At 32.7% G+C, this 25460-nt stretch overlaps 2 protein-coding genes across 8 annotated transcripts in view; both read left to right on the top strand.

The window, feature by feature from the left end:
• The window catches only part of LOC134681043 (DNA replication ATP-dependent helicase/nuclease DNA2-like), a 194399-nt gene that overhangs the window by 66083 nt on the left and 102856 nt on the right, over nt 1-25460 (top strand). For all 7 annotated transcript variants that reach the window (XM_063540428.1, XM_063540430.1, XM_063540433.1 and 4 more), the window contains 6 exons: nt 1531-1593; nt 3093-3178; nt 6531-6644; nt 7300-7359; nt 16884-16926; nt 23160-23249. In XM_063540428.1, coding sequence (XP_063396498.1) covers nt 1531-1593; nt 3093-3178; nt 6531-6644; nt 7300-7359; nt 16884-16926; nt 23160-23249 — 456 coding nt within the window. The remainder of the gene's footprint in view (nt 1-1530; nt 1594-3092; nt 3179-6530; nt 6645-7299; nt 7360-16883; nt 16927-23159; nt 23250-25460) is intronic.
• LOC134681950 (uncharacterized) lies at nt 14003-16153 on the top strand. The gene has a single exon (XM_063541580.1). It carries the CDS (start codon nt 14389-14391, stop codon nt 15184-15186), a length of 798 nt encoding a protein of 265 aa, XP_063397650.1. The 5' UTR covers nt 14003-14388; the 3' UTR covers nt 15187-16153.

Here is a 25460-nt window from a genome sequence, read left to right on the forward strand (position 1 = left end):
CACTGAAACTACTGGGCCAAGTTCATTATAGATAGAGATGGTTGTAAGCAGCAAGAATGTTTAGTTAGGTAAGATGTACAAACACATCACCATTACCAAAACACAATTTTGTCATGAATCCATCTGCTTCCTTTGTTTAATATTCACATAGACCAAGGTGAGCGACACAGGCACTTTAGAGCCTCTAGTTTTACTTGTTAGGGTCATTAACCCTAAGCAAAACCTTCTACGTGAAGGGTTGGGTTATTCCTAATGGTTTTCCATCCCTTAGACAACTATATGAGCTTTCCAAAGTCACCCACAAGGCAGTTGGGCTATTATCCCATAGTGGGGTCAAGGTTGATGAGAGCCAGGGCGTATCCACTTGCCTACATTCTGCATCTCTAGGGCCCTTGCTGCTCTGAGATCCCTTGTAATTTAGCCTGGAATACTGGATCCCAGTATCCATGTATTGCCATGAGAAGGCATTACAAGTGTCTTTGTAGCATAGAGGCTTTATAAATATTATAATATAAAGTAAGGTAATTTTCTAAATATTTCATTCCTAAGTTGTTTTATTTATTTCTTTAATTTTATGTGATTTGATTTTGTAATTTACGTCTTGTTTCACATGTCAATGTGACTGAGTGTTTTGGAAATAAACTATATTGTATTGTATTGTATTGTACTGGTAGGGCAAGGTTTTCACCTAAAAGTAGGCTAGGCTAACCAGCAGCAACAGCAGTATATCTAATGGTCGATATCCACCACTTTAGATGTAATTTACTACCACTAACACTAACTGCAATATGCTTATTGCGTTCCGCTGTGTTCTATCTACCTTCGAAAATACAGTTTGATACGTGACTTTCCCTGAACAAAACAAATTAGTTAAATTATATGAATTCATTATGTTATTAAATAAAACGAAAGTGATTTATTCTGCTGGATTTATGATATATCAAAAGCTATTATTAAGATATTTGATAATATTATAATTTGTATATATTTTAACTAATTTCATTTGTTTAGGGATAGTAACATGTTAAACTATATTTTTGAAGGTAGATAGAAAAAGACAGATAGCAAAAAACGATAAACTTTATAACATCTGAATTTCCTTATATTGTTAAAAAAAATTAAAAAGTGTATATTTACAATGAATAATTTGAAGAAAAAAAAACCATTTTAATACAAAAAACATGAAAAAAGATTCGATAAATGAAATAACACCTAATTTGTTGTTATTGTCAGGGAGGCCATATAATATCTATAAAATTCCAACAAAATTAAATGATAGAAAAAAAAAGAGAATATTGTTACAAATATGGTCAGAAATAAATAATATAATATTTATAGCCTATGTATTAGTTCAATATATGGACTCAAAGAAGTAAATTGAACTCAGACTTTGTTCTCATTCAATCTAGTATTGACCTCATACAAAGGCTATAATTGTATAAGATGTTTGTTGTATCAAAATTTATTGTATAACTGCTTGTAGTTATACATTTTCATGTAAAATTAGAAGATCGTTAACATGTTTTTCAGGGCTGTGATAAAGGAAACCAACAGATGTTGTATGGAAGTATCATTCATTTTGTGTTTCAGCAGGTAGGAAAAATATATTGGAACAATTCTTATCATCCTTAAATTGTTTTTTTCTTTTGCACTGTACTAAACACAAAACACAATCACAACATTTCTAATTTTCAAAACCACATTCTTAACATGGCACAGAAGAATGAAATGGAATGGAAATGGGGACTAGAAGTAAGATCTGAAAAATCTGAAATAATGATTATTAACCATAGTGAAACAGAAAGGAAATTATCTCCCCATGACGCCAGTCAATTTTCACAATTGTAAAAAATAGAAGCCATTGAAGGGATGACGTTCTGCTAATTTAGCTCTTGAAAACATAGCACAATTACGATCCTTATGTGCAAGTTGTATTTTAAAAGACAAATGTATCTACTAGGAGAGATGAAAATTTATGCTTTTGAAAGATCAATCTTTTATCTCTCTGTGGATTTTTTTTTCGTGAAAAGGAGTAGGTTCAGTAAGACACCTTTTTTGCCCCAAAATATTTTGTAAAAAAGTCTTGATACTGTATGGAGATTATTTATTCTTAGTTTTGATTAGGTAAATACATTGTTTTAGGGAAAAAAATGCGTTTTTTTTTTTAAAATCTAAATACCTTAGTTTCACCATTTAAGAAGATACTTTTGTAAAGAAGATATATTCCAAATCAGTTTTACAAAAATCTACATGTGGTTATCTTTTGATTATTTAAAAAAATTTGAATATCCAAGTTATTGCTCTTAAGGTGGTATGGGTGTCTTTCGCCATCTTGGATTGTAAAAAACAGAGAATCTAAGGTCCATAAATTCTATCAAGTGAGCAAAATTATATGCAGGAATGCAGATATTTAATGTGAATTTTCATTTAAAAGAACCAATTTATAAGAATATAACTTAGAAATATTAATATTTTTACAACTGTAGATTATTTTTGGTTGTTTTTGAATATTTTCAAATTGGCAATTTAAGGGGAGGTAACTCTAAAACAGTGCATTTTCTGAAGGACTCTACATGAAATTTTCCTATTTTGTCTTTTAGCCGGAAAAAACGTACGGTGACCCTATCTTTTCTTTTGATATTCTCAAAGCATTGTCTGAAAGCAATCTTTTCCTAATTTATTTTACAATTCTATCATTTTGTTTAGTTTCTATTCACAAAATGTTGTTATTTCCTGTATACTCTATACAAAATTTGTCATTTTGTCACAACCTGTAGCTTGAGAAAATGCGCGGTGACCTATCATTTTTATAATTTTTTTGAACATGTATCAATAGATACTACATTTTGACAAAGTATGAACAAATTCTATCATTTTTATTTTAGACTCCCATACCACCTTAAATGATAATTTTTCATTTTTTCATGTTGTGGATGAAAACTTGTGAAGAAAGAGAGAAACTGTATACAGAAAAGAAACTCAAAGAAATCAAATAGGACTAGTTAGAACCTCTTATTTTTTTGTATAGAAATATTTCTACAGAGGAATTCTAGACTAGATTAAAATCTTGATAGATATGTTTTATATTTAAGGTTTTGCAGAAGGGATTGACATTAGAGGAACAAATTTTAAAGGAAGCCACAAACATAGTACAGCAAGCAAGGTTTTTACATGACATGTAAGATTATCCACATTGCCTATTTAGATGAAATGATACAGAAGCAATTTCTAGAATATTAAGTATAAATATGTTTTCAAGCTAGAAAATATTTATAGATTCAGTTTATAAATCTTGTCTGGTTTGAAGTACAAATGAATCAGTTTGAGCAATTGTTATTTAAAGTAGCTTATATGATTTACCTGTATTTACCTGTAAAATAAATGTGTGCAATGTACAAGAAATTTTAATTGAAATTTACGCTACAAACTGATCAACTGGTAAAAAGTAAAATCTCAAAAATATTGAACTCAGAGAAAAAATTCTAATAGGAAAGTCCCTCATCAAATGGACATGGAATACAATAGAGGTACCTTAAGGCTAAAGAATATAATGAACATGTAACTTTAGCTTAAAGCCATCTCTTATAAGTAATACAGTTTCCTTAATGTGGAGATGTAAAGATAAAGAGATAATTCTCAATTTTAACTTGTTAATTTTTTTAGCTCATCTCATGATCTGACAGTTGGCAAAAATGTTTAATACATTAAGATTTATCTTCCCTGAAATGTTGTAGGGTTGTGCCCCTGTGTAATTAATTTTACGGAAATTTTGCAGTTTTTAGCTCACCTGGCCCTTTTCTCATCATTCTGCGTCCAGCGACCCTCGTCCTTGTTCGGCGTTAACTTTTACAAAAATTATCCTCTGAAACTATTGGGCCAAATTAAACTAAACTTGGCCACAATCATCATTGGGGTATCTAGTTAAAAAAATATGTCTGGTGACCCAGCTAACCAACCATGATGGCCACCATGGCTAAAAATAGAACGTAGGGGTAAATGTAGATTTTGGCTTATCTCTCTGATACCAAAGCATTTAGAGCAAATCTGACAATGGGTTAAATTGTTTATCAGGTGAAGATCTATCTGCTCTGAAATTTTCAGATGAATCAGACCAACTGTTTTTGGTTATTACTGGGAATATTATTTTAGATAGAGATAAATTGTAAACAGCCATAATGTTCAGCAAAGTAAGATCTATAAATATGTCAACATGACCAAAATGTGAAGTTCACCCCTGAAGGAGTTATTGCCCTTTATAGTAATTTTTTACCAATTTTTCGTTAATATTTGTAAACTTTCTCAAAAATCTTCTCCTCTCAAACTACTGGGCCAACTTATCCAAACTTAACCACAATCATTATTAGGGTATCTAGTTTAAAAAAATGTGTCCGGTGACATGGCCAACCAGCCAAGATGGCCACCATGGCTATAAATAAAACATTTTGGTAAAATTTAGATTTTGGCTTATAACTTTGAAACCAAAGCATATAGAGCAAATCTGACAAGGTGTTAAATTGTTAAGCAAGTCTATATCTATCTGCCCTGAAATTTTTAGATGAATTTGACATCTGGATGTTGTGTTACTGCCCCCAATTGTTAATTTTTAAGAAAATTTTGCTTATTTTGTTTATTATCTTGAATATTATTATAGATAGAGAAACTGTAAACTGCAATAATGTTCAGCAAAGTAAGATCTACAAATAAGTCAACATGACCAAAATGGTCAGTTGTCCCCTTAAGGAGATATTGCCCTTTATAGTCAATTTTTAACAATTTTCAGTAGCTTTTACAAAATATTTTCCTCTGGAACTAAAGGGCCAAGTTCATTAAAGATAGACAAAATTGTAAGTAGCAAGAATGTTCAGAAAAGCAAGATCTCCAAACACATCACCATCAACAAAACACAATTTTGTCATGCATCCATCTGACGATCTGTTTTCCTTGTTTGATACAGACCAAGGTGAGCGACACAGGCTCTTAAGAGCCTCTAGTTATAGATAGAGATAAACTGTAAACAGCAATAATGTTGAGCAAAGTATGATCTAATATAAGACGATATGACCAAAATTTTCAATGACCCCTTAAGGAGTTATTGCCCTTATATTATTTTTTTTTCATACATTTTTGTAGTGTTTTACAAAAAACTTCCTCACTTGATCTACTGGGCCAAATAGAATGAAACTGAGCCACATTAGGGTATCTTGATTCAAAAATATATCCAATGACCCTGCCAACCAACCAACATGACTGCCATGGCTAAAAATAGAGCATAGGGATTTACTATAGAAGTCTAAGGGAAAATTTAAAAAAAATAAATTCAATTGTTCACAACTTGAGAACTAATTTGAATAATCATAAGGAGTCTTCAGTAACTATTGTAATTCTAGCTACTAATGGGATGACCTGCTTTTAATTACAGTTTAGCCTTACAACTACATTGACATTTTAGCAGTACGACTTATAAGTTTGATTTTCCCTCTAGTATCTTTTTACCCTCATTTCCATCTTTCTAAGTTACAATTAACCAGATATTGGGTTAATTGTTAACTTTTCATCAATGGAGGGACAGAATATTATTTTGATATTTAAAAGGGTCTTAAAACATTTCTTTAATAACAAAGTAATGCCCAGCGTCAGCCGTCTCGGAAAAACTGAATTAAAGATGAGATTCTATAGACTGATTTCACTGTCTTAGAGTTGAAATGGGCAACTCCCTACATGTAACCTTAGAGTTGAAAAGGGGAACTCCCTGCAGGTAACCTTATTTTCAGGTTAAGAGTTGAAATTTCTTTAATTTTTGCATTATTTTCACATTTCTTGATCGGTGCGAGAAAAATATTTTTCCTCACTAGTGAAAAAATTGTTCTTGGCAAATTATTGGTCAATTTTAAAGGTGACGTTAAATTCTTGGTTTCTTCTGAATTTTTCTATTGTGACGTCATGAAAAAAGGCAACCATGTCTGATGATGTCACATAAAAAGTACATAACTTTCTTCAAATCTGTGAAATAGGTGGTTTAAAATCAATAGAGAAACAGATTCCACCACTATAACTTGTGTATTACGATTTTTCTCCACTCTTTACAGTTAAATTTTAATTATTTAAAAAGCTCAGCAAGCCTCACGCTTTAAATATTAAAATTCAACTGTCTCCAGTGGGGAAATATAATAACACCCTTGTTGCAGTTATGGGATATATATATTTCTGATGAGTTTCTGGGTGTGACCAGCAACAATCTGCCAAGTTGATCAGTATGCTTAAATAGATAGAAAATAATTGATACATGTAACACCAAAAAGATGTATTTGGCAAGACAATCTTCATGCAATGAAGTAATATAAATTGTGCAAGAAACTTTTATAGGGCTACTTAGTATTGAGTAAAGATAGGTGCTTGTGATGCTTATTATTTTAAAGCTGTATATATTTTGCCAGGTGACAATTGTGGCCCCTGGAAGCCTTTAGTATCTTGTCCACTTATGTTGACATCATTGATAGTTATATTTGAGTAATATATTTTGATTATTTAAGGTACAAATCTAATACAACAGAAGGAGAGGTTCTAGAAGAAATAAAGAAATACATCCCACAAATGAAGAAATGGTTGGACCAGTACACAAATCTTGCCTCTACATGTTCCCAAAAGTATATAGTACTGTATATATGAATAATAGTGTGAATTTACTGTTTTATTGATTTCCTTAATCTTTATGTTTGTGACTCAAAAGTCAAATAATGTGTTTCTTTTGAACCTACATGACCTGGCAGTTTTATTACTGGGTTTGTTGAATCTTATAGATTTGTGGTGGTTGATAGGCCTGCTGGGCTGTGCGGCAGTGATGAGTTTTGTAAAAGAATTGTTTGAAGAGGGGTTTTTACACACTTTTGTGTTCAATATTAAGAAAAATCTATCAAAGATGGTACATTGTGTACCAATTTTGTGTAATCATGGAAGTATTATAGAGTTTTGGGACGTTTAACATAATTGACACTACTTGTATGCTTAAGGGAATCTTTATGCATGTTTTTCTATGGAGTTATACATTTTTGCTTCTGATTGAATGTCTTCTAAATGTTCCATTTTTATTTTGAAACAGTTTCAATATGTGCACAAATGGTTATCATATGCTCCTGTTTATTTAATATGATATAAGAAATTTTCTTTTCAAAGCACCAAGTTCAGGCCCACATGAACCTATATTTAAATAAAATTTCTTCATGACATTTTGATGAGAAAGGTGGGCAAATCAAATATAACCAATGCCTAGTTGTTGAATCTGTGAGAACCTTTTTTTTGCAGAAAAGAAGATCTGAACATTACCAAAGTAATAGATATTGAAGAAAATATTTGGTGTCCAAGGTAAGCCTTGCCATGGCTTTTTGTGGAGCCTTTGACTTTAGTCGAAAAAGCGAGACTAAGCGATCCTACATTCTACATCTCTGTGGTTAAAGTTTTTGAAATTTTAATAACTTTCTTAAACTATACTTGATTTCTACCAAACTTGGACAGAAGCTTGTTTATGATCATAAGATAGTATCCAGAAGTAAATTTTGTAAAAACAAAATTCCATTTTTTCCATATTTACTTATAAATGGACTTAGTTTTTTTCTGCGGGGAAACATTACATTCACTCTGTGGTTAAAGTTTTTAGAATTTTAATTACTTTCTTAAACTATCCTTGGTTTGTACCAAACTTGGACAGAAGCTTGTTTATGATCATAAGATAGTATCCAGAAGTAAATTTTGTAAAAAAAAATATTTTTTTTCAGTATTTTACTTTTAAATGGACTTAGTTTTTCTGCGGGGAAACATTACATTCACTCTGTGGTTAAGGTTTTAAAAATTTTAATAACTTTCTTAAACTATCCTGGGTTTGTACCAAACTTGGACAGAAGCTTATTTATGATTATAATCATGATAATATAGTATCCAGAAGTAAATTTTGTAAAAAGATAACTCCAATTTTTCTGTATTTTACTTTTAAATGGACTTAGATTTTCTTTCAGTTAACATTACATACAGTCTGCAGTTAAAGTCTTCAAAACATTTATTAGATTCATTAACTATCCTAGATTTTTACCAAACTTGGACAGAAGCTTCTTACAATCGTAAGATAGTATCAAGAGGAATATTTTTATTGATTTTTTTCCCCATTTTTGTTGAGCCTGCGATTTACAGCAAAAGTAGGCGAGACACTGGGTTCCGCGGAACCCTTACAAATTTTTGAGATGTTCTTAATCTCTTAAATTTACTCCAGACCAATGTCAATTTTTTTAGGTGATGGACCTTAAGATAAACTAGAATTTAAAGTTATCATATATTATTACATGGCGTCTGTAGTCTGTAAATGATGTTAAGATTTTTACTCTGAAGTTAACTTGGTAGGTTATGAATTCCTCAAATTTTAACCAGGTTGAATAAAAAAGATAATGTAGGCCCATGTTGACATAAGTTCTTATTAAAAAAATTTGGAAATTGTATCATTTTTTGAGTTTCCCTATTCTTTGAAAGTAATTTTCATGGGTATTAATTTTGTGGCTTGAGCAAAAGTTGCATGTTTGTGGGTTCTAAAATTCATGGATTTTAGTTTGTTTCACCTGTGAGACATAGGGATTACTATCAAATGGTAAGTTTTTCACAGTTTCATAAGCTATCCTTCTAGTAGAATTTATCAATTTTTTTATCTTAAATTTTCGTGTGTTAACAGGCAATAGTATTAACATATCACTACTATTTGCCTGTTAACACTTGAAAGTTTAAGATCAAAAATTTGTTATTGCGAATAAATAACAGTCCAGAGTTTAAGAAAACAATAATTTATTTACATGACTGCAATGGTAAAGTTATATGCTATGAACTCATATTTTCAATATAGTTACACCAGTTGCCATGTGCAGGTTCAGGTTGCATTTCTGTAAATATTTCCCACAGGAACTCCTTTTACAGCTAAAACTGTACCACTTTTACTACGAAGTTTTGAAATCTTATCCTAGAATTGAAAGTACATATGCACTATAATTTTTTTCAAAGGTCAAAATATAGGGCTGTGTGGCATATTTTCAAAGTTTATATGCCCTGAACTTTTCAGAGTTTAAACTAACATTAATTTTCTTAACTTCCCATACCTCAAATGAAGGGTTACCACAGATTTCAATGTAAACAATATGCACATGTATATTTACTGGTAACATTCCCAAGTTATGTCTCTATGAGATGGAACACAGAGAGCATAACTGGGAACCAGTATGTAAACAAAATTATTTTTTTATGAATATTCTTAATCTCCCCAAAAGAGGCGTGAGAAACAGCTGTATTTGCAAAGTGCAACCTTCAGGTATTTTATGAATAAAATGGTATGCTTCAACTCCGTATCCAATGCCTGCTTTGATCTTTTAATTAAAAGCATTTCTTTAATTTCAGGTTAATTTAAAAATTAAGATATATCACTTTGCCATTATGGGATTATTGGTGTTAACACTTACAAAACTTAATTTTACAAATATAGAATGTTTGAAGGTATGAAAAATTGAAATTTTTAATCCTAAATATGTTTTCTTTATTCTAAATTTTTAGATAACATCAACATCCAAAAAAGGAACATTAACCATAGGGAAGGAAAATTTCCCTTATGTCGTAAATTTTTTGCCAAGTATAATCTCTAACGACATTTACCAAACCTTTATTCCATTTTGTTTCAGATTAAAATACTCTTCTGGAAAAACATGTTGAAACTTAAAATTTGGGATCTTAAAAGAATTGAACTGAGTTCCTAACTTACTTTTTGGAAAGATTAGGACTTGTTCTAAATCTTTACTAAGGCACCTCCCTAACAACACGACAGGTTAGCTTCTGTTACTTAATGTATTCACACTGAAATATAGTTCCCTATGGTTCTCATGTATGGGCACATGATACATATATAAACTGAAAAAAATGGGTATATTATTGGAGCAGTTCATTCAATAATGTATGTCATTAAGGTGTGTTGATGTGCAGGCTTTTAAAAAAAAGCACATTTTGATTAGGTAATTGGGTTTTGATACAATACTAGCATGATTGACAACTGTCAATATCACTAAACAATCAGAGGCAAGGTAGACCTTTAATTACAATGCCCCACCTCATAAACTGTCAATCAAATTGACCACATTCCTTATCAACCTCAGTCTTGCATAACTATATAGTTACATTAGATGTTAATTTCATATCAGTCCTAAATTCTTATTGGTCAATATCATATGAAAGCTACATTTTATCAGCCAATACAATTTCAACTACCAAACTACTTTTTTATTGATCGACTATGTACACAAATGCACACAAATGCCGACAATGTAATTTACATGTTTCCGAGTTGTAGCTTTCATTATTAATAAAGATTGTTTCTAAAAATCCAACACAATAATAAATATCTAAATAACTGAAATACAGAAATGTTGTCGTATAGATCGTTAGTAAAAATAACTAATGTTTAAATATCAGAAGTGAAGAAGAAAAAATCGTCTGCTACTGCTAATAGCAAATTTTGCATCAACAATGTCTGATCAGAACAGTCTGGGTAAATATCTGGTGAATCTTCCACCAGAAATTTCATCTGATGATGAAGAATACATGCTTGCAAACATTGGCCTTTTTGAACTGCAACCTGTGGAAATGATAGACACAGCAATTGAGCTGTTTCCTGAGCAGACCATCGCACCATCTGAGCCAGAACTGGCAGAAGAAACAATCCAGCCCGGTCCATCTACTGATTTACAGACCCTGGAATCTGGTTTGCCATCCTGCCCTAAAAGATTTAAGAAAATGGAAGAGAATGAGCTTCAGTCCCTCAAGGAAAATTTCCATCAGTCTAAATCGACAAAAAACAACACAAAATGGGGAGTCAAACTGTTTCAGGGTGCGTTTAATTTATATGAATAGTTTATGATGCATATTTTTTAATTAAAAAAGGTGTTTTAATATAAATTTTAAAAAACATTGCAATTAATTCTGAATTTACAGAATCCAGAGCCAAGCAATATAATAGATACTGGAGAAAAAAATATTTATTTAGGGAGCTACCATTTGATTTTTATGGGGGGGGGGGGGGGGCTAGGATGAAAAATTTTGCCCTGCATTTTTTTTTAGCTGTAATCTCTGTCCTGCCTTTTTATTCTTCACTCTGTTCGGTCCTGCCTTTCTTTTTTTTTTTAGTTTATCCGGACTTTTTTTTACCTAAATTGTCGTCCTGACTTTTTTTTTTTGGCAAGTGTCTCATCCTGTCTTATTTTTTTACTCAAAACTCCTGTCCTGCCTATTTTTAGCTCACCTGGCCCGAAGGGCCAAGTGAGCTTTTCTCATCACTTGGCGTCCGTCGTTCGTCGTCGTTAACTTTTACAAAAATCTTCTCCTCTGAAACTACTGGGCCAAATCAAACCAAACTTGGCCACAATCATCATTGGGGTATCTAGTTTAAAAAATGTGTGGCGTGACCCGGTCAACCAACCAAGATGGCCGCCATGGCTAAAAATAGAACGTAGGGGTAAATGTAGATTTTGGCTTATCTCTCTGATACCAAAGCATTTAGAGCAAATCTGACAATGGGTTAAATTGTTTATCAGGTGAAGATCTATCTGCTCTGAAATTTTCAGATGAATCAGACCAACTGTTTTTGGTTATTACTGGGAATATTATTTTAGATAGAGATAAATTGTAAACAGCCATAATGTTCAGCAAAGTAAGATCTATAAATATGTCAACATGACTGGGGTATCTAGTTTAAAAAATGTGTGGCGTGACCTGGTCAACCAACCAAGATGGCCGCCACGGCTAAAAATAGAACAAAGGGGTAAAATGCAGTTTTTGGCTTATAACTCAAAAACCAAAGCATTTTGAGGAAATCTGACATGGGATAAAAATGTTTATCAGGTCAAGATCTATCTGCCCTGAAATTTTCAGATGAATCGGTCAATCGGTTGTTGGGTTGCTGCCCCTGAATTGGTAATTTTGAGGAAATTTTGCTGTTTTTGGTTATTATCTTGAATATTATTATAGATAGAGATAAACTGTAAACAGCAATAATGTTTAGCAAAGTAAGATCTACAAATAAGTCAACATGACCAAAATGGTCAGTTGACCCGTTTAGGAGTTATTGCCCTTTATAGTCAATCTTTAACCATTTTTCATAAATCTAAGTAATCTTTTACAAAATCTCCACTGAAACTACTAGGCCACAATCATCTTTGGGGTATCTAGTTTGAAAAATGTGTCCGATGACCTGGCCATTCAACCAAGATGGCCGCCACGGCTAAAAATAGAACATAGGGGTAAAATGCAGTTTTTTGCTTATAACTATGAAACCAAAGCATCTAGAGCAAATCTGACAAGAAGTTAAATTGTTAATCAAGTCAATATCTATCTGCCGTGAATTTTTCAGATGAATTGGACAACTGGTTGTTGGGTTGCTGCCCTCCAATTGGTAATTTTTAAAGAAATTTTGCCGTTTTTGGTTATCTTGAATACTATTATAGATAGCGATAAACTGTAAACAGCAATAATGTTCAGCAAAGTAAGATCTACAAATAAGTCAACATGACCTAAATGGTCAATTGACCCCTTAAGGAGTTATTGCCCTTTATAGTCAATTTTTAACAATTTTCATTAATTTGGTAAATTTATGTAAATTTTTACCAAATATAGTTCTCTGTTACTAATGGGCAAAGTTCATGATAGATATAATTGTAAGAAGCAAAATCGTTCAGTAAAGTAAGAACATCAAACACATCACCATCACCAAAATACAATTTTGTCATGAATCCATTTGTGTCCTTTGTTTAATATGCACATAGACCAAGGTGAGCGACACCGGCTCTTTAGAGCCTCTAGTTTTCAAATTTCATCCCCCCCCCCCATAAAAATCAAATGGTAGCTACCTTAACTAAACAAAACCTTGGATAACTTTCTTTAAATTTAAACCTTAGCAGGGTACACAGAAAAAAGTCCCATAAAAACTAACTTGAGGAAAACTAAAAAATCACCATTTAAAATTCCTATGGAGATTTGCATTTAAAAGGGAAATAACTCTTGCAAAAAAGGCAGAAATATCAATACAAATTGATACAAAATTATAACTTTACCGCTTCTATTTATCAGAATGTATTGACTTCTTGATTTTTTAGAGGTCGTTAGAGTATAACAAACAACTCTAAAGGTGTTTTCATATATTTTAACAAGCTATAATCTAGATTTCGTAATTTATTAGTTGACCATTTATTGAATTTTTCAACATGTTAAGGTAAAGAATCTCAAATTTATTAAAAAATAATTAAGAATGTGTTCTTCTTTCTGTGGTTTAAAATTTCTTAAGATAAGTAAGTTGCTGAAAAAATATAATATTCAGATATAAACAATACCAAATTTTCACATATAATTTTTTTTAAATGGTTATAAAGCTGTTGCAATTTCTTTAAAGAAAAATGTACGAAATAAATAAAACTACCCATAACAATTCGGTTTTGTACATTTCATGAGCAGAACATTACATAATTAAGTCAAATACAAACTTATAACTCCATCAAATTATCATACTATACATAAATTTCAAGAAAAAAAAACAAAATCTGACCAAAAAATACTTACTTTTGCAAGAGTTATCTCCCCTCCCAATGTTAATTTCCATAGGAAATTTAAAAAGCTGATTTTGAGTTTTCCTCAAGATCGATTTTTGGGGACTTTTTTCTGTGTATATAAAGGGCATAATACTATAGATTAGAACTAAAATATTTTCTGTTGCAATTAGATTGAGGTTAAATCTTAGTTTGACTGGACTAATAGTGTAACATTACATCATAGAAAAACAGTTACACACTATAAAATATATATGTTATAATGACTCAAATCAATCAATAGATATGTACATTTATTTATATGAGATGAAAATTTAACAGTTATTTTTTAATACACTATAGTACTGTCCAGTATGCATGTAATAAAGTTCAATTTTTTTTCAGAATGGTGTCTTGAAAGTTCGGGTGGACACACAGATTTCAACACCGTGACTAAAGTTGATCTCAACAATAAACTCCGCCATTTTTATGAAGAGGCAAAACCTAAAAACACAGAAAAAAAAGCACAAGTACATGCGGGCGTGTATCACAAAAATTCGTTGAAAAATGTGAGGGCTGCTCTTAACAGGCACTTGACCGACATAAACAGAGAAATTGACATTGTGAAAGGCAATTAATTTAGACAGAGCAATGTTATTTTGGATAGTACACTAAAAATGATGGTTGCTACTGGACTTTCAAGGCCAACAAAACACAAGGATATCATTGAACTTGAAGACCTCCGATTGATAAGCACATATGTTTTTAGCAACACTGAAGATGCTGTTCTACTTAGATTAAAAGTATGGTATTGTCTGGCCATTCATTTGTATCTAGAGGTTTAGAGTTCCACCACCAGCTGAATTTTAACTCTTTTGACTTCAAAATAGATGCAGATGGTGACGAGTATGTCATGGTTAATCATGAAACAACCCAGAAAAACATTCAGGGTGGTGTGTCAAGTGAAGAAGCCGCTTCAGATAAGTTCATGTATTCCAATGTGGCTGAAAAGAGATTTTGTCCACTTGCTGCATTGAAAGAACTCATAGCAAAAACAGACCCAAATGCCAAATCCCTTTTCAATCGCATTGTAAAGGACTTGGATGTCAGCAGCAGTGCAAGCGTATGGTATACAACACAAGCATTAGCTCAGCGTACATACAGTGGTTTAATGTCGGATATTTGCAAGAATGCAAAATGTAGTAAGGTTTACACTGCTCACTGCTTACGAGCTACAGCAATACAATGTATGAACGACGCCGGACATGAATTGAGACATATAATGTATATGACTGGGCATCGAAATGAATCATCCATAAGAAGTTACAACCGTCACTGTTCCGTAGGCCAGAAAAAATCTCTAAGTCTTACCTTGTCGAGAATTGCAACTGGTAATGATGCCACCTCAGTTCAACCGACTGCTCCAACTTCCACCGCTCTCTGTCCTAACTCAGGTTTTGTCTATCAAAATGTTATTCCTTCGAGTCAGAATACTGCCAACTTGACAAGCACTCTGAATAGTGCAGGAATTATGAATAATTCTATGTTTTCTAGCTGTACATTCCATATCAACCTCCCAAGCACAACTACACATCAAAGTTAGTCTAGACACGCACAATTGAAATTTTGTGTATCAGTACAGAAATTACTACGCACTAGAAATAGGAAATAGGACACGGACATTTTTGTTAAATATATTTGTTTTGAAATGAATTAATGATTCGGACAGTTTTCAAGTGATTTCATTGTTAAATTTGTTATTTAAACTATTAAATTGTTGATTTATTAATGAGTTTTTAAGTTTTTAAGTGTTCAGGATAATGTGCCCCAGGTGAATGATAATTGACACCGTGACCCGCTCATCACACCAATCTAAATATGATTAAAAAATACATCCACGCGTGTTTAGAAAATGTAATTATAAGCATTGAATGCATATTTTTGTAGTTTTATTGGCGTGTAAAAGGGTTGACCGTGCGCACATTTTTTGTATGAAGCGCTACCAAAGTTTTTGGTCAAGGTAGTTTTTGATGAAGCTGAAGTCCAATCAACTTGAGAAACTTAGTACACTTGTTGCTTATGATATGATCTTTCTAATTTTAAAGCCAAATTAGACTTTTGACCCCAATTTCACGGTTCACTTTATGCAATAGGTCTACTTTATTTGTTTATGGTATGATTGTTAGGTGTACATGTCTAGCAGGCAGATGTCATCTGACCTTGACTTCATTTTATGGTTCAGTGGTCACAGATATGCAATAGGTCAACTTTATTTGGTGCATATAAATATTTTAAGATGCACATGTCATTCTCACCACTTTTATTTGACCTTGACCTCATTTTCATGGTTCATTACTCAGTGTTAAGTTTTGTGTACAAATATGTTTGCTGTATGGAAGAATTGTAAGTTGTGCATGTCTGACTGGTAGATTCATTTGACCTGTTCATTTTCAAGGTTCATTGGTCAATGTTTAGTTTTCATGGTTAAGTCTGTTTCTTAGAAACTATAAACAATAGGTCAACTATATTTAGTGTATTGCTAGACTGTGAGGTGTACATGTATTTCTTGTTTGGTTTATATGTCCTTTGCCTCATTTTCCTGGGCCTTGTTAAGTTTATGTGATAGTTGTAATAAAGCTTTTGATTAAATATAAAAAAGAAGATGTGGTTTGATTTCCAATGAGACAACTATCCACAAAAGACCAAAATGACACAAACATTAACAACTATAGGTCACTATACGGCCTAGACTATCAATGATTATTAAAGAAGAGGAGACATTTCATCGTGTGCACTCTTGTTTAATTTTTGAATTTAACAAAGGTTTAGTAATTCACTTTGGCTGCATATTTATAGATCCCAAATGAATATAGCACCCCTGCAATTTAAATTTTAAAGAATTTGGTTGACAAAGGTAAATGAAAAGCAACAGAGACTGCGTTTTGATTTGATAAATAAAATACCTAACGTTTGTATTTGAATTATTAAAAGGTGTAGATGTTAATCTAACAGGGTTAATAAGACCTAAACCAATGTTCCTTTCCTAATGAGTAGCTCTATGGTCCGCAAATATAAAATATCATCAAAAGGACCTTAAGAGGGACGTTTTCGCAGCTACTCTATTTGGTACCAGTATGTAATGATTTCATTGTTTATCTGGAACTGACCTAGACCTGGTCATTGATCATTTATATATTGTTTATTTGAATTGATACATGTATAAAACTTTGATCTGAAAAATTCCAATGTAAAATTCAATCATGATCAGTAAAGCACATGTGCAATTTTGTTTTATTTTAGATATGGTGTGAAAGGAAAGATTGATTTAACGGTAGAAATACAGGTAAGTAATCTATAGTAATCTAGCCTGTAGAATTTGTATTTTAGTACCCTTCAAAAGGAGGGGTAAGTGTGTTACTGTTTTCCAATTTCATTATGTCTTGACAGCTTCTAAAAGTTACACTGAGCTTATTTATGACAGGTTTTCCGTATTTGTCTCGCTTGACAGGGTCATAAAAGCAAGACATAGGTATGCTGTTTCTGGCATTGATGACTATGGCAGCGATTTCAACAATGTATTAGTTTGTGATTAGGTCTAGTTTGTGGTGAACTACTTGTGGTAAGTCAAAGATATTTGGTATGCAGATGTATTAGTATCGGCACAACTCATTACCATGGAAATTATTTGCAGTCACATGTCCAATGTCCTTGACCTCATTTTCATGGTTCAGTGACCACTTGAAAAAAAAGTTCAGAATTTTTGTAATTTTGAATTCTCTCTTATTATAAGTAATAGGATAAATATATTTGGTATGTGCGTACCTTGCAAGGTCCTCACGCCCGTCAGACAATTTTCATTTGACCTCGACCTCATTTCATGGATCAGTGAACAAGGTTAAGTTTTGGTGGTCAAGTCCATATCTCAGATACTATTAGCAATAGGGCTAGTATATTTGGTGTATGGAAGGACTGTAAGGTGTACATGTCCAACTGGCAGGTGTCATCTGACCTTGACCTCATTTTCATGGTTCAGTGGTTATAGTTAAGTTTTTAAGTTTTGGCCTGTTTTTATCAAATATTATATGCCAAAAGTCTTTGGTGTATGGAAATATATTATGATCTATATGTCAGTCCCACAGGTTTTATTTGACCATGACCTCAATTTCACGACTCATTGCACAGTGTTAAGTTTTTGTGTTTTGGTCTATTTTTCTTAAACTATAAGTAATAGGTCAACTATATTTGTTGTTAGAAGCATTATTAGCTATACATGTCTGCCTGGCATGGTTCATCTGACCTTGACCTCACTTTCATGGTTCATTGGTCTTTGTTTAGCTATCTTGGTTTTTGTAAAGTTTATGTGACAGTTGTAATAAAGCTTTATACTTAGGACTATCAACATAATATCAATGATTAGTAAAGAAGGCGAGACATTCAGTGTGTGCACTCTTGTCATTAATTAGTTTGTGATTAGGTTGGTTTAAGGGGAACCACTAGTGGTTGGTCAATTACATTTGGTATGCAGCTGTATAAGCAAGTATTAGTTTGTGTTTACATTTGTTTAAAGGAAACTACTTAAGATAAGTCAATGGTATTTGGTATGCAGTTGTATTAGCATTGGCACATCTCATTTATATGGAGATTTTGTAGCCATGTATGGTTTGATTTTACGTTTCCGAGTTGTGGGTTTTTTGTCAAGCCTGCAACTTTTGTTGCATAAAGCTCAAATAGGGATAGTGATCTGGTGGCGGCGGCGTTAGCTAACTTTTTAAAAGCTTTATATTTTAGAAGGTGGAAGACCTGGATGCTTCATACTTTGTATATAGATGCCTCATGTTACGAAGTTTCCGTCAGTCACATGTCAAATGTCCTTGACCTCATTTTCGTGGTTCAGTGACCACTTGAAAAAAGAGTTAAGATTTTTTGTAATGTTGAATTCTTTCTTATTATAAGTAATAGGATAATTATATTGCGTATGTGCGTACCTTGCAAGGTCCTCATGCCCATCAGATAGTTTTCACTTGACCTCAACCACATTTCATGGATCAGTGAACAAGGTTAAGTTTTGGTGGTCAAGTCCATATCTCAGATACTATAAGCAATAGGACTAGTATATTCGGTGTATGGAAGGACTGTAAAGTGTACATGCCCAACCGGCAGTTGTCATCCGACCTTGACCTCATTTTCATGGTTCAGTGGTTACAGTTAAGTTATTGTGTTTTGGCCTGTTTTTAGCTCACCTGGCCTAAAAGGCCAAGTGAGCTTTTCCCATCACTTTGCGTCCGTTGTCCGTTGTCGTCCTGCGGCGTCCTGTGTCGTTAACTTTTACAAAAATCTTCTCCTCAGAAACTACTGGACCAAATTAAACCAAACTTGGCCACAATCATCATTGGGGTATCTTGTTTCAATAATGTGTCCGCTGACCCGGCCAACAAACCAAGATGGCCACCATGGCTAAAAATAGAACATAGGGGTAACATGCAGTTTTTGGCTTATAACTCAAAAACCAAAGCATTTAGAGCAAATCTGACAGATGTAAAATTGTTTATCAGCTCAAGATCTATTAGCCCTGAAATTTTGAATCGGTCAACCTTTTGTTGGGTTGCTGTCCTTGAATTGGTAATTTTAAGGAAATTTTACTGTTTTTGGTTATTATCTTGAATATTATTATAGATAGAGATAAACTGTAAACAGCAATAGTGTTCAGCAAAGTAAAATCTACAAATAAGTCAACATGACCGAAATGGTCAGTTGACCCTTTTAGGCGTTATTGCCCTTTATAGTCAATTTTTAACCATTTTTCGTAAATCTAAGTTATCTTTTACAAAAATCTTCTCCTCTGAAACTACTTGGCGAAATTAAACTGGCGAAATTAAACCAAACTTGGCCACAATCATCTTTGAGGTATCTACTTTAAAAATTGTGTCCGGTGACTCAGCCATCGAACTAAGATGGCCACCATGGCTAAAATTAGAACATAGGGGTAAAATACAGTTTTTGGCTTGTAACTCTAAACCAAAGCATCAAGAGCAAATCTGACATGATGTAAAATTGTTTATCAGCTCAAGATCTATCTGCCCTGAAATTTTCAGATGAATCGGACAACCCATTGTTGGGTTGCTGCCCCTGAATTGGTAATTTTAAGAAAATTTTGATGTTTTTTGTTATTATCTTGAATATTATTATAGATAGAGATAAACTGTTTAAAGCAGCAATAATGTTCAGCAAAGTCAGATTTACAAATAAGTCAACAATTGGAAATTGTCAATTGACCCCCTAAGGAGTTATTGTCATTTATAGTCAATTTTTACGAATTTATATAAAATTTGTAAATTTCAACTAACATTTTCCACTGAAACTACTGGGTCAAGTTCATTATAGATAGAAATACTTGTAAGCAGCAAGAATGTTCATTTAAGTAAGATGTTCAAACACATCACCATCACTAAAACACAATTTTGTCATGAATTCATCTGCTTCCTTTGTTTAATATTCACATAGACCAAGGTGAGCAACACAGGCTCTTTAGAGCCTCTAGTTCTCATACTTTATGCAATAGATCTACTATATTTGTTGTATGGAATGATTGTAAGGTGTACATGTCTAGTGGGCAGATGTCATCTGACCTTGACCTCATTTTCATGGTTGAGTGGTCAAAGTTAAGTTCATTGCTCAGTGTTAAGTGTTTGTGTTTTTATACCCCACGCAACGAGTTGCGGAGGGTATAATGTTTTTGACCCTTCCGTCTGTCCGTCAGTCCGTCCGTCCGTCCGTCAGTCATGTTTCTTGTCATCGCAACTCCTCTCAAACCACCACACAACAGAATTTCACGAAACCTTTTCAGATAGTAAGGACATACTATGTAGTTGTGCATATCAACGGGAAATTGCGATTCAATTTTTTTTCTAGGAGTTACGCCCCTTTGAACTTATTTGCTTTAATGTACTACTGCAACAGTTTGTCATCGCAACTCCTCTCAAACCACAAAAACAGAAATTCACGAGGCCTTTTCAGATAATAAGGACATACTATGTAGTTGTGCATATCGACGGGAAATTGTGATTCAATTTTTTTTCTAAGAGTTACTTCCCTTTGAACTTATTTGCTTCAATGTACTACTGCAACAGTTTGTCATCGCAACTCCTCTCAAACCACACAACAGAATTTTACGAAACCTTTTCAGATAATAAGGACATACTATGTAGTTGTGCATATCGACGGGAAATTGCGATTCAATTTTTTTTCTAGGAGTTACGCCACTTTGAACTTATTTACTATAATGTACTACTGCAACAGTTTGTCATCGCAACTCCTCTCAAACCATACAACAAAATTTCATGAAACCTTTTCAGATAGTAAGGACATACTATGTAGTTGTGCATATCGAAGGGAAATTGCGATTCAATTTTTTTTCTAAGAGTTACGCCCCTTTGAACTTATTTACTATAATGTACTACTGCAACAGTTTGTCATCGCAACTTCTCTCAAACCACACAACAGAATTTCATGAAACCTTTTCAAATAATTATAGGTTTCATAACGAGTGAGAATTAGATATCGCTTGATATCAACTCGAGTTATTTAATTTCAATATAATAATAAACGAGCCTGTGGCGAGTTTGTTATTACTATTTAAATTAAATAAAGAGAGTTGATATCAAACGATATCTAATTCTCCCGAGTTGTGAAACCTATTTCTCTTATGGTAAACATGCTTTTTGTGCTTAATAAAAAAAAATCCGCGAAACGTCGACCCAGTCGCTTGAACATAACTGCATTGTGACGTCATATGTCCTGTTCGTCGTCAATCTTCAACACAAGACTTTTTTAAACATTTTGTACGCTTCAGAATGTAATAATATTTGAATAAGAATATATAATAAGGTGAAAAGTGTGCGTATTTTCTATATTATTGAAGAAATCGCTTATCTCCGTTGCAATGGAGGAAATGTACCAAACTCCGAAACAGTGGTGACATCTGGCTACGCTTCTTTACAGAAAGGGAAGTATGACCCGAACGATAACGCTGTATGGAGTTTGGAAATGTACATCATTGTGACCTTTAACTGACCTAAAGAATAGCCAATGAAAATGCCGCAATATCGTTTCAGGAGGTTTCGTTGGCCAATCAAATTAACGCATTTTTCGTATCACTTTTTCGTATCACACTCCGGACAGTGTGATACGAGAATTATCTATTCATGCGAGAAATAGATAACAGGCCCCAACCATAAGAGAATAAGGACATACTATGTAGTTGTGCATATCGACAGGAAATTGCGTATCAATTTTTTTTCTAGGAGTTACGCCCTTTGAACTTATTTACTTTAATGTACTACTGCAACAGTTTGTCATCGCAACTCCTCTCAAACCACACAACAAAATTTCTTGAAATTTTGTAGATAATAAGGACATACTATTTAGATGTGCATATTGGCAGGAAATTAATTTTTCTTATACAATTTTTTTTTCTTTCACTTATTTAATTTCTCCAATGACAATGAGGGGACGTGGGGTATGTGAGCGTGCTCACTAAGGTTCTTTAATTGTCTATTTTTCTTAAACTATAAGTAATAGGTCAACTATATTTGTTGTATGGAAGTATTGCTAGCTGTACATGTCTGCCTGGTATGGTTCATCTGACCATGACCTCATTTTCATGGTTCATTGGTCTTTGTTTAGTTATCTTGGTTAATGTTAAGTTGATGTGACAGTTTTTGATAAAGCTTTATACTTAGGACTATCAACATAATATCAATGATAAGTAAAGAAGGCGACATTTCAGTGTGTGCACTCTTGTATTCATTTAAAAAAAGGAGGATTATCCAGTTTTCCGACAATAACTCTAGGATGCTTCCACCAACTTGCAAGAAATTGTGGTAAATTGTTAACATCTACTCACATGAGCTCCCTTTTGTCTTCTCCTGAAACAACTCAGACAAATTTAACCAAACTTGGCCACAATCAGCATTAGATTATCTTGTTTGAAAATGTGTCCGATGACCCCGCCTGCCAACCAACATGGCAGGCAGGGCTAAAACAGAACTAAGGGGAAAATGCAGTTTTTGACTTATATCTCTGAAACTAAAGCAAAAGTATAATGGTTGTATTACTTCATGCATCAATTGAAGATAAGTTTATCAGGTGAGTGAAACAGGCTTCATGGAGCCTCTAGTTAAAAAAGAGTTATGCCCCTTGGAAAAATTAAATTTATGGAAAATGGCCTGGTTAGGGCTCTCACAAGTTCTATTCCAGCAAAATTTTTATGAAATTAATATATTATAGATTAATATCAGCAATATCTTGAATATGCTCTAAAATGGTTGTCAAACATTTTTAAAAGAGTTATGCCCCATTGAAAATATATATAAGTGCAAGAGGGAAAGAGTTATGCCCCTGGAAAATATAAAAAAAAGTGCAAAAGAGAACTCGGTTAATTTTAATAATATGAGCCACGAAATTTAGAGAAAAATAAAATAATATTGTATTGTTATACAAGTGAAATTAATATATATATGCATGAATTTATTTAATAGGAACTAGATTTAAGGTACTTTACTACCTTTATAATTTCAGATAAAGAATAAAGAAAGATATGAAAAGTGTATTGTGCCATTAGAATTAAAGACGGGTAGACCTTCCTTTTCTATGGAACATAAAGGCCAGGTTTGTGAAAATATAGTCTGGTGATTACTATAGAGATATTGTTCATACCATTTCAGTTTTATGAGAAAGGAGTAAACATTTATATAGGACCTGAAAATATCTTTAAAAAAAGTCATAAAAATTTAATCTTAATTTATCAAAATTTTAAAACTCCATTTCATACTTGAAATGAGAATTTGAATTTCCTCGGCATCTTATGTGTACTCAATTTATATTTTATTTTTATGCCCCCGCTTTAAAAAATGGTTTTACACATGATAGCCAAGTTGAAAATTTTCGTCACATTTTTTCTCAGGAACTACAATACAAGGATTTCTGAAATTTGGTTTCAGGATTTATATAAGTCAGCTATACTGTGTGATGCGTTTTCAGATTCATCACTCGACAACTTCCTGTTTACCTTACACTTGCATATTTTTACACTATTAATATTATCCACGTGCGGCGGGGGTTTCATCAGTGAGCAGTAGCTTGCAGTTTCACTTGTTTTAGATGAAATGAGGATATGTATATTCAAAGAAACATATATTGAATATCAAATTAGTTTCAGTCTTTATAAATAAGTATTAAATCACAGAAATTTCAAAACAAGGTTTGTCTGCTAAGTACTATAGCCGATTTAAAGAGAATTCTTGTTTGCTGAGAGTGGGAATGATGTGTCTAACTAAAGAATGTGAATGATAAGTCTTGTAAATAAACTCATCATAGATACCAGGACTAAATTTTGTATATAGGCCAGATGCACGTTTCGTCTACAAAAGACTCAGTGAGGCTCGAATCCAAAAAGTTAAAAAAGCCAAATAAAGTATTAAGTTGAAGAGCATTAAAGACCAAAATTCCTAAAAGTTTTGCCAAATGCAGCTAAGGTAATCTGAGCCTGAGGTAGAAAAGCCTTAGTATTTCAAAAATTCAAAATTTTGTAAACTTAATTTAGAAATATAACCATATCAATTATAATTCATGTCAGCACAAAAGTGCTGACTACTGGACTGGTGATACCCTCAACGAAATAAATCTCCACCAGCAGTGGCGTCGACCCAGTGGTTGTAAATAAACTCATTATAGTAAAGGACAGCTACACCTTGCAAGATACACAGCATATTGAAATTCAATTCTTACAATCCTGAATTTGTACCAGGAAATTTACTTAAAATTTTGTTCTTGTCTCTCCGTGTTTTTACTTATTAATGGACTGAGCTTTTCTTCCAGGTAACATTATATACAGTCTGCAGTTGTTTTTTATTTAAACATTTATTAGATTCATAATAAACTCATCATAGATACCAGGACTAAATTTAGTATATAAGCCAGACGCGTGTTTCATCTACAAAAGATTCATCAGTGACGCTCATAAACTATCCTGGATTTTTACCAAACTTGGACAGAATCTTCTTGCAATCAAAAGACAGTATAGAGAGGAATATTTTTATTAATTTTGTTCCTCATTTTTGTTTCTGCTTGTGATTAACAGCAAGAGTAGGTGAGACACTCGGTTCTGTGGTTTTACAATTCTGTGCTCTTAACTTGAGTGCCTCAACCAAAATTGTTATGAAACTTATACACAATACTTTTAACCACAAAACCAAGATCAAGTTTGAATTTTGGTGCCGTCATTTTACTGTTATGGTTAGGATAATGCCCAGTTACAAATGGAAAAAAATAAAAATCACAGGCCGTGGATATGGCATGGACACAATCTTATTAAAATAAGTTCTCATCACTTGCTCCTCGATTTTGTATATGTAGCTGCGACATAAAAAAATTTGAGGAGCAAGTGATGAGAACTTATTTTAATAAGATTGGGCATGGACATATGGACCATAATTTGGTATTCAGCCTTTGGTTTCTTTTTGTATCCTTTTTTATAAGTTCTAAAATTTTAACTTTTATTTTGTGGGTTGTGTTGGTGTTAGAATAGTATGAATGGAACAATTGAGTTTTTCGAGAAAAAATTAATACATTTTGATTCACTGTTTACGTGACAGGAAACCAAACAGGAAACCAATCTTTATTTTCTTTATTTTGCACAATATAATTCAAAAGGCATAAACACCATTACTAGTGTTACTTGCTTCATGTTAATATTTAAAATTTATTTTCAATGTTATATTAAAGTTTTTTTTAAACGTGAAACCATAAGAAACCGAAAGCATTTTTTTAGTTTTATTTTATTGCAAAATCTGCTTAAAATAATCTGAACAGTATACTTTT

Source organism: Mytilus trossulus, chromosome 8 (assembly GCF_036588685.1).
Source record: "Mytilus trossulus isolate FHL-02 chromosome 8, PNRI_Mtr1.1.1.hap1, whole genome shotgun sequence".
In the NCBI taxonomy this organism is placed as follows: Eukaryota; Metazoa; Mollusca; class Bivalvia; order Mytilida; family Mytilidae; genus Mytilus; species Mytilus trossulus.

What these genes read in the sequence shown, in the direction of transcription:
- LOC134681950 (XM_063541580.1), top strand. Translation starts at nt 14,389, where the DNA reads ATGGTATTGTCTGGCCATTCATTTGTATCTAGAGGTTTAGAGTTCCAC.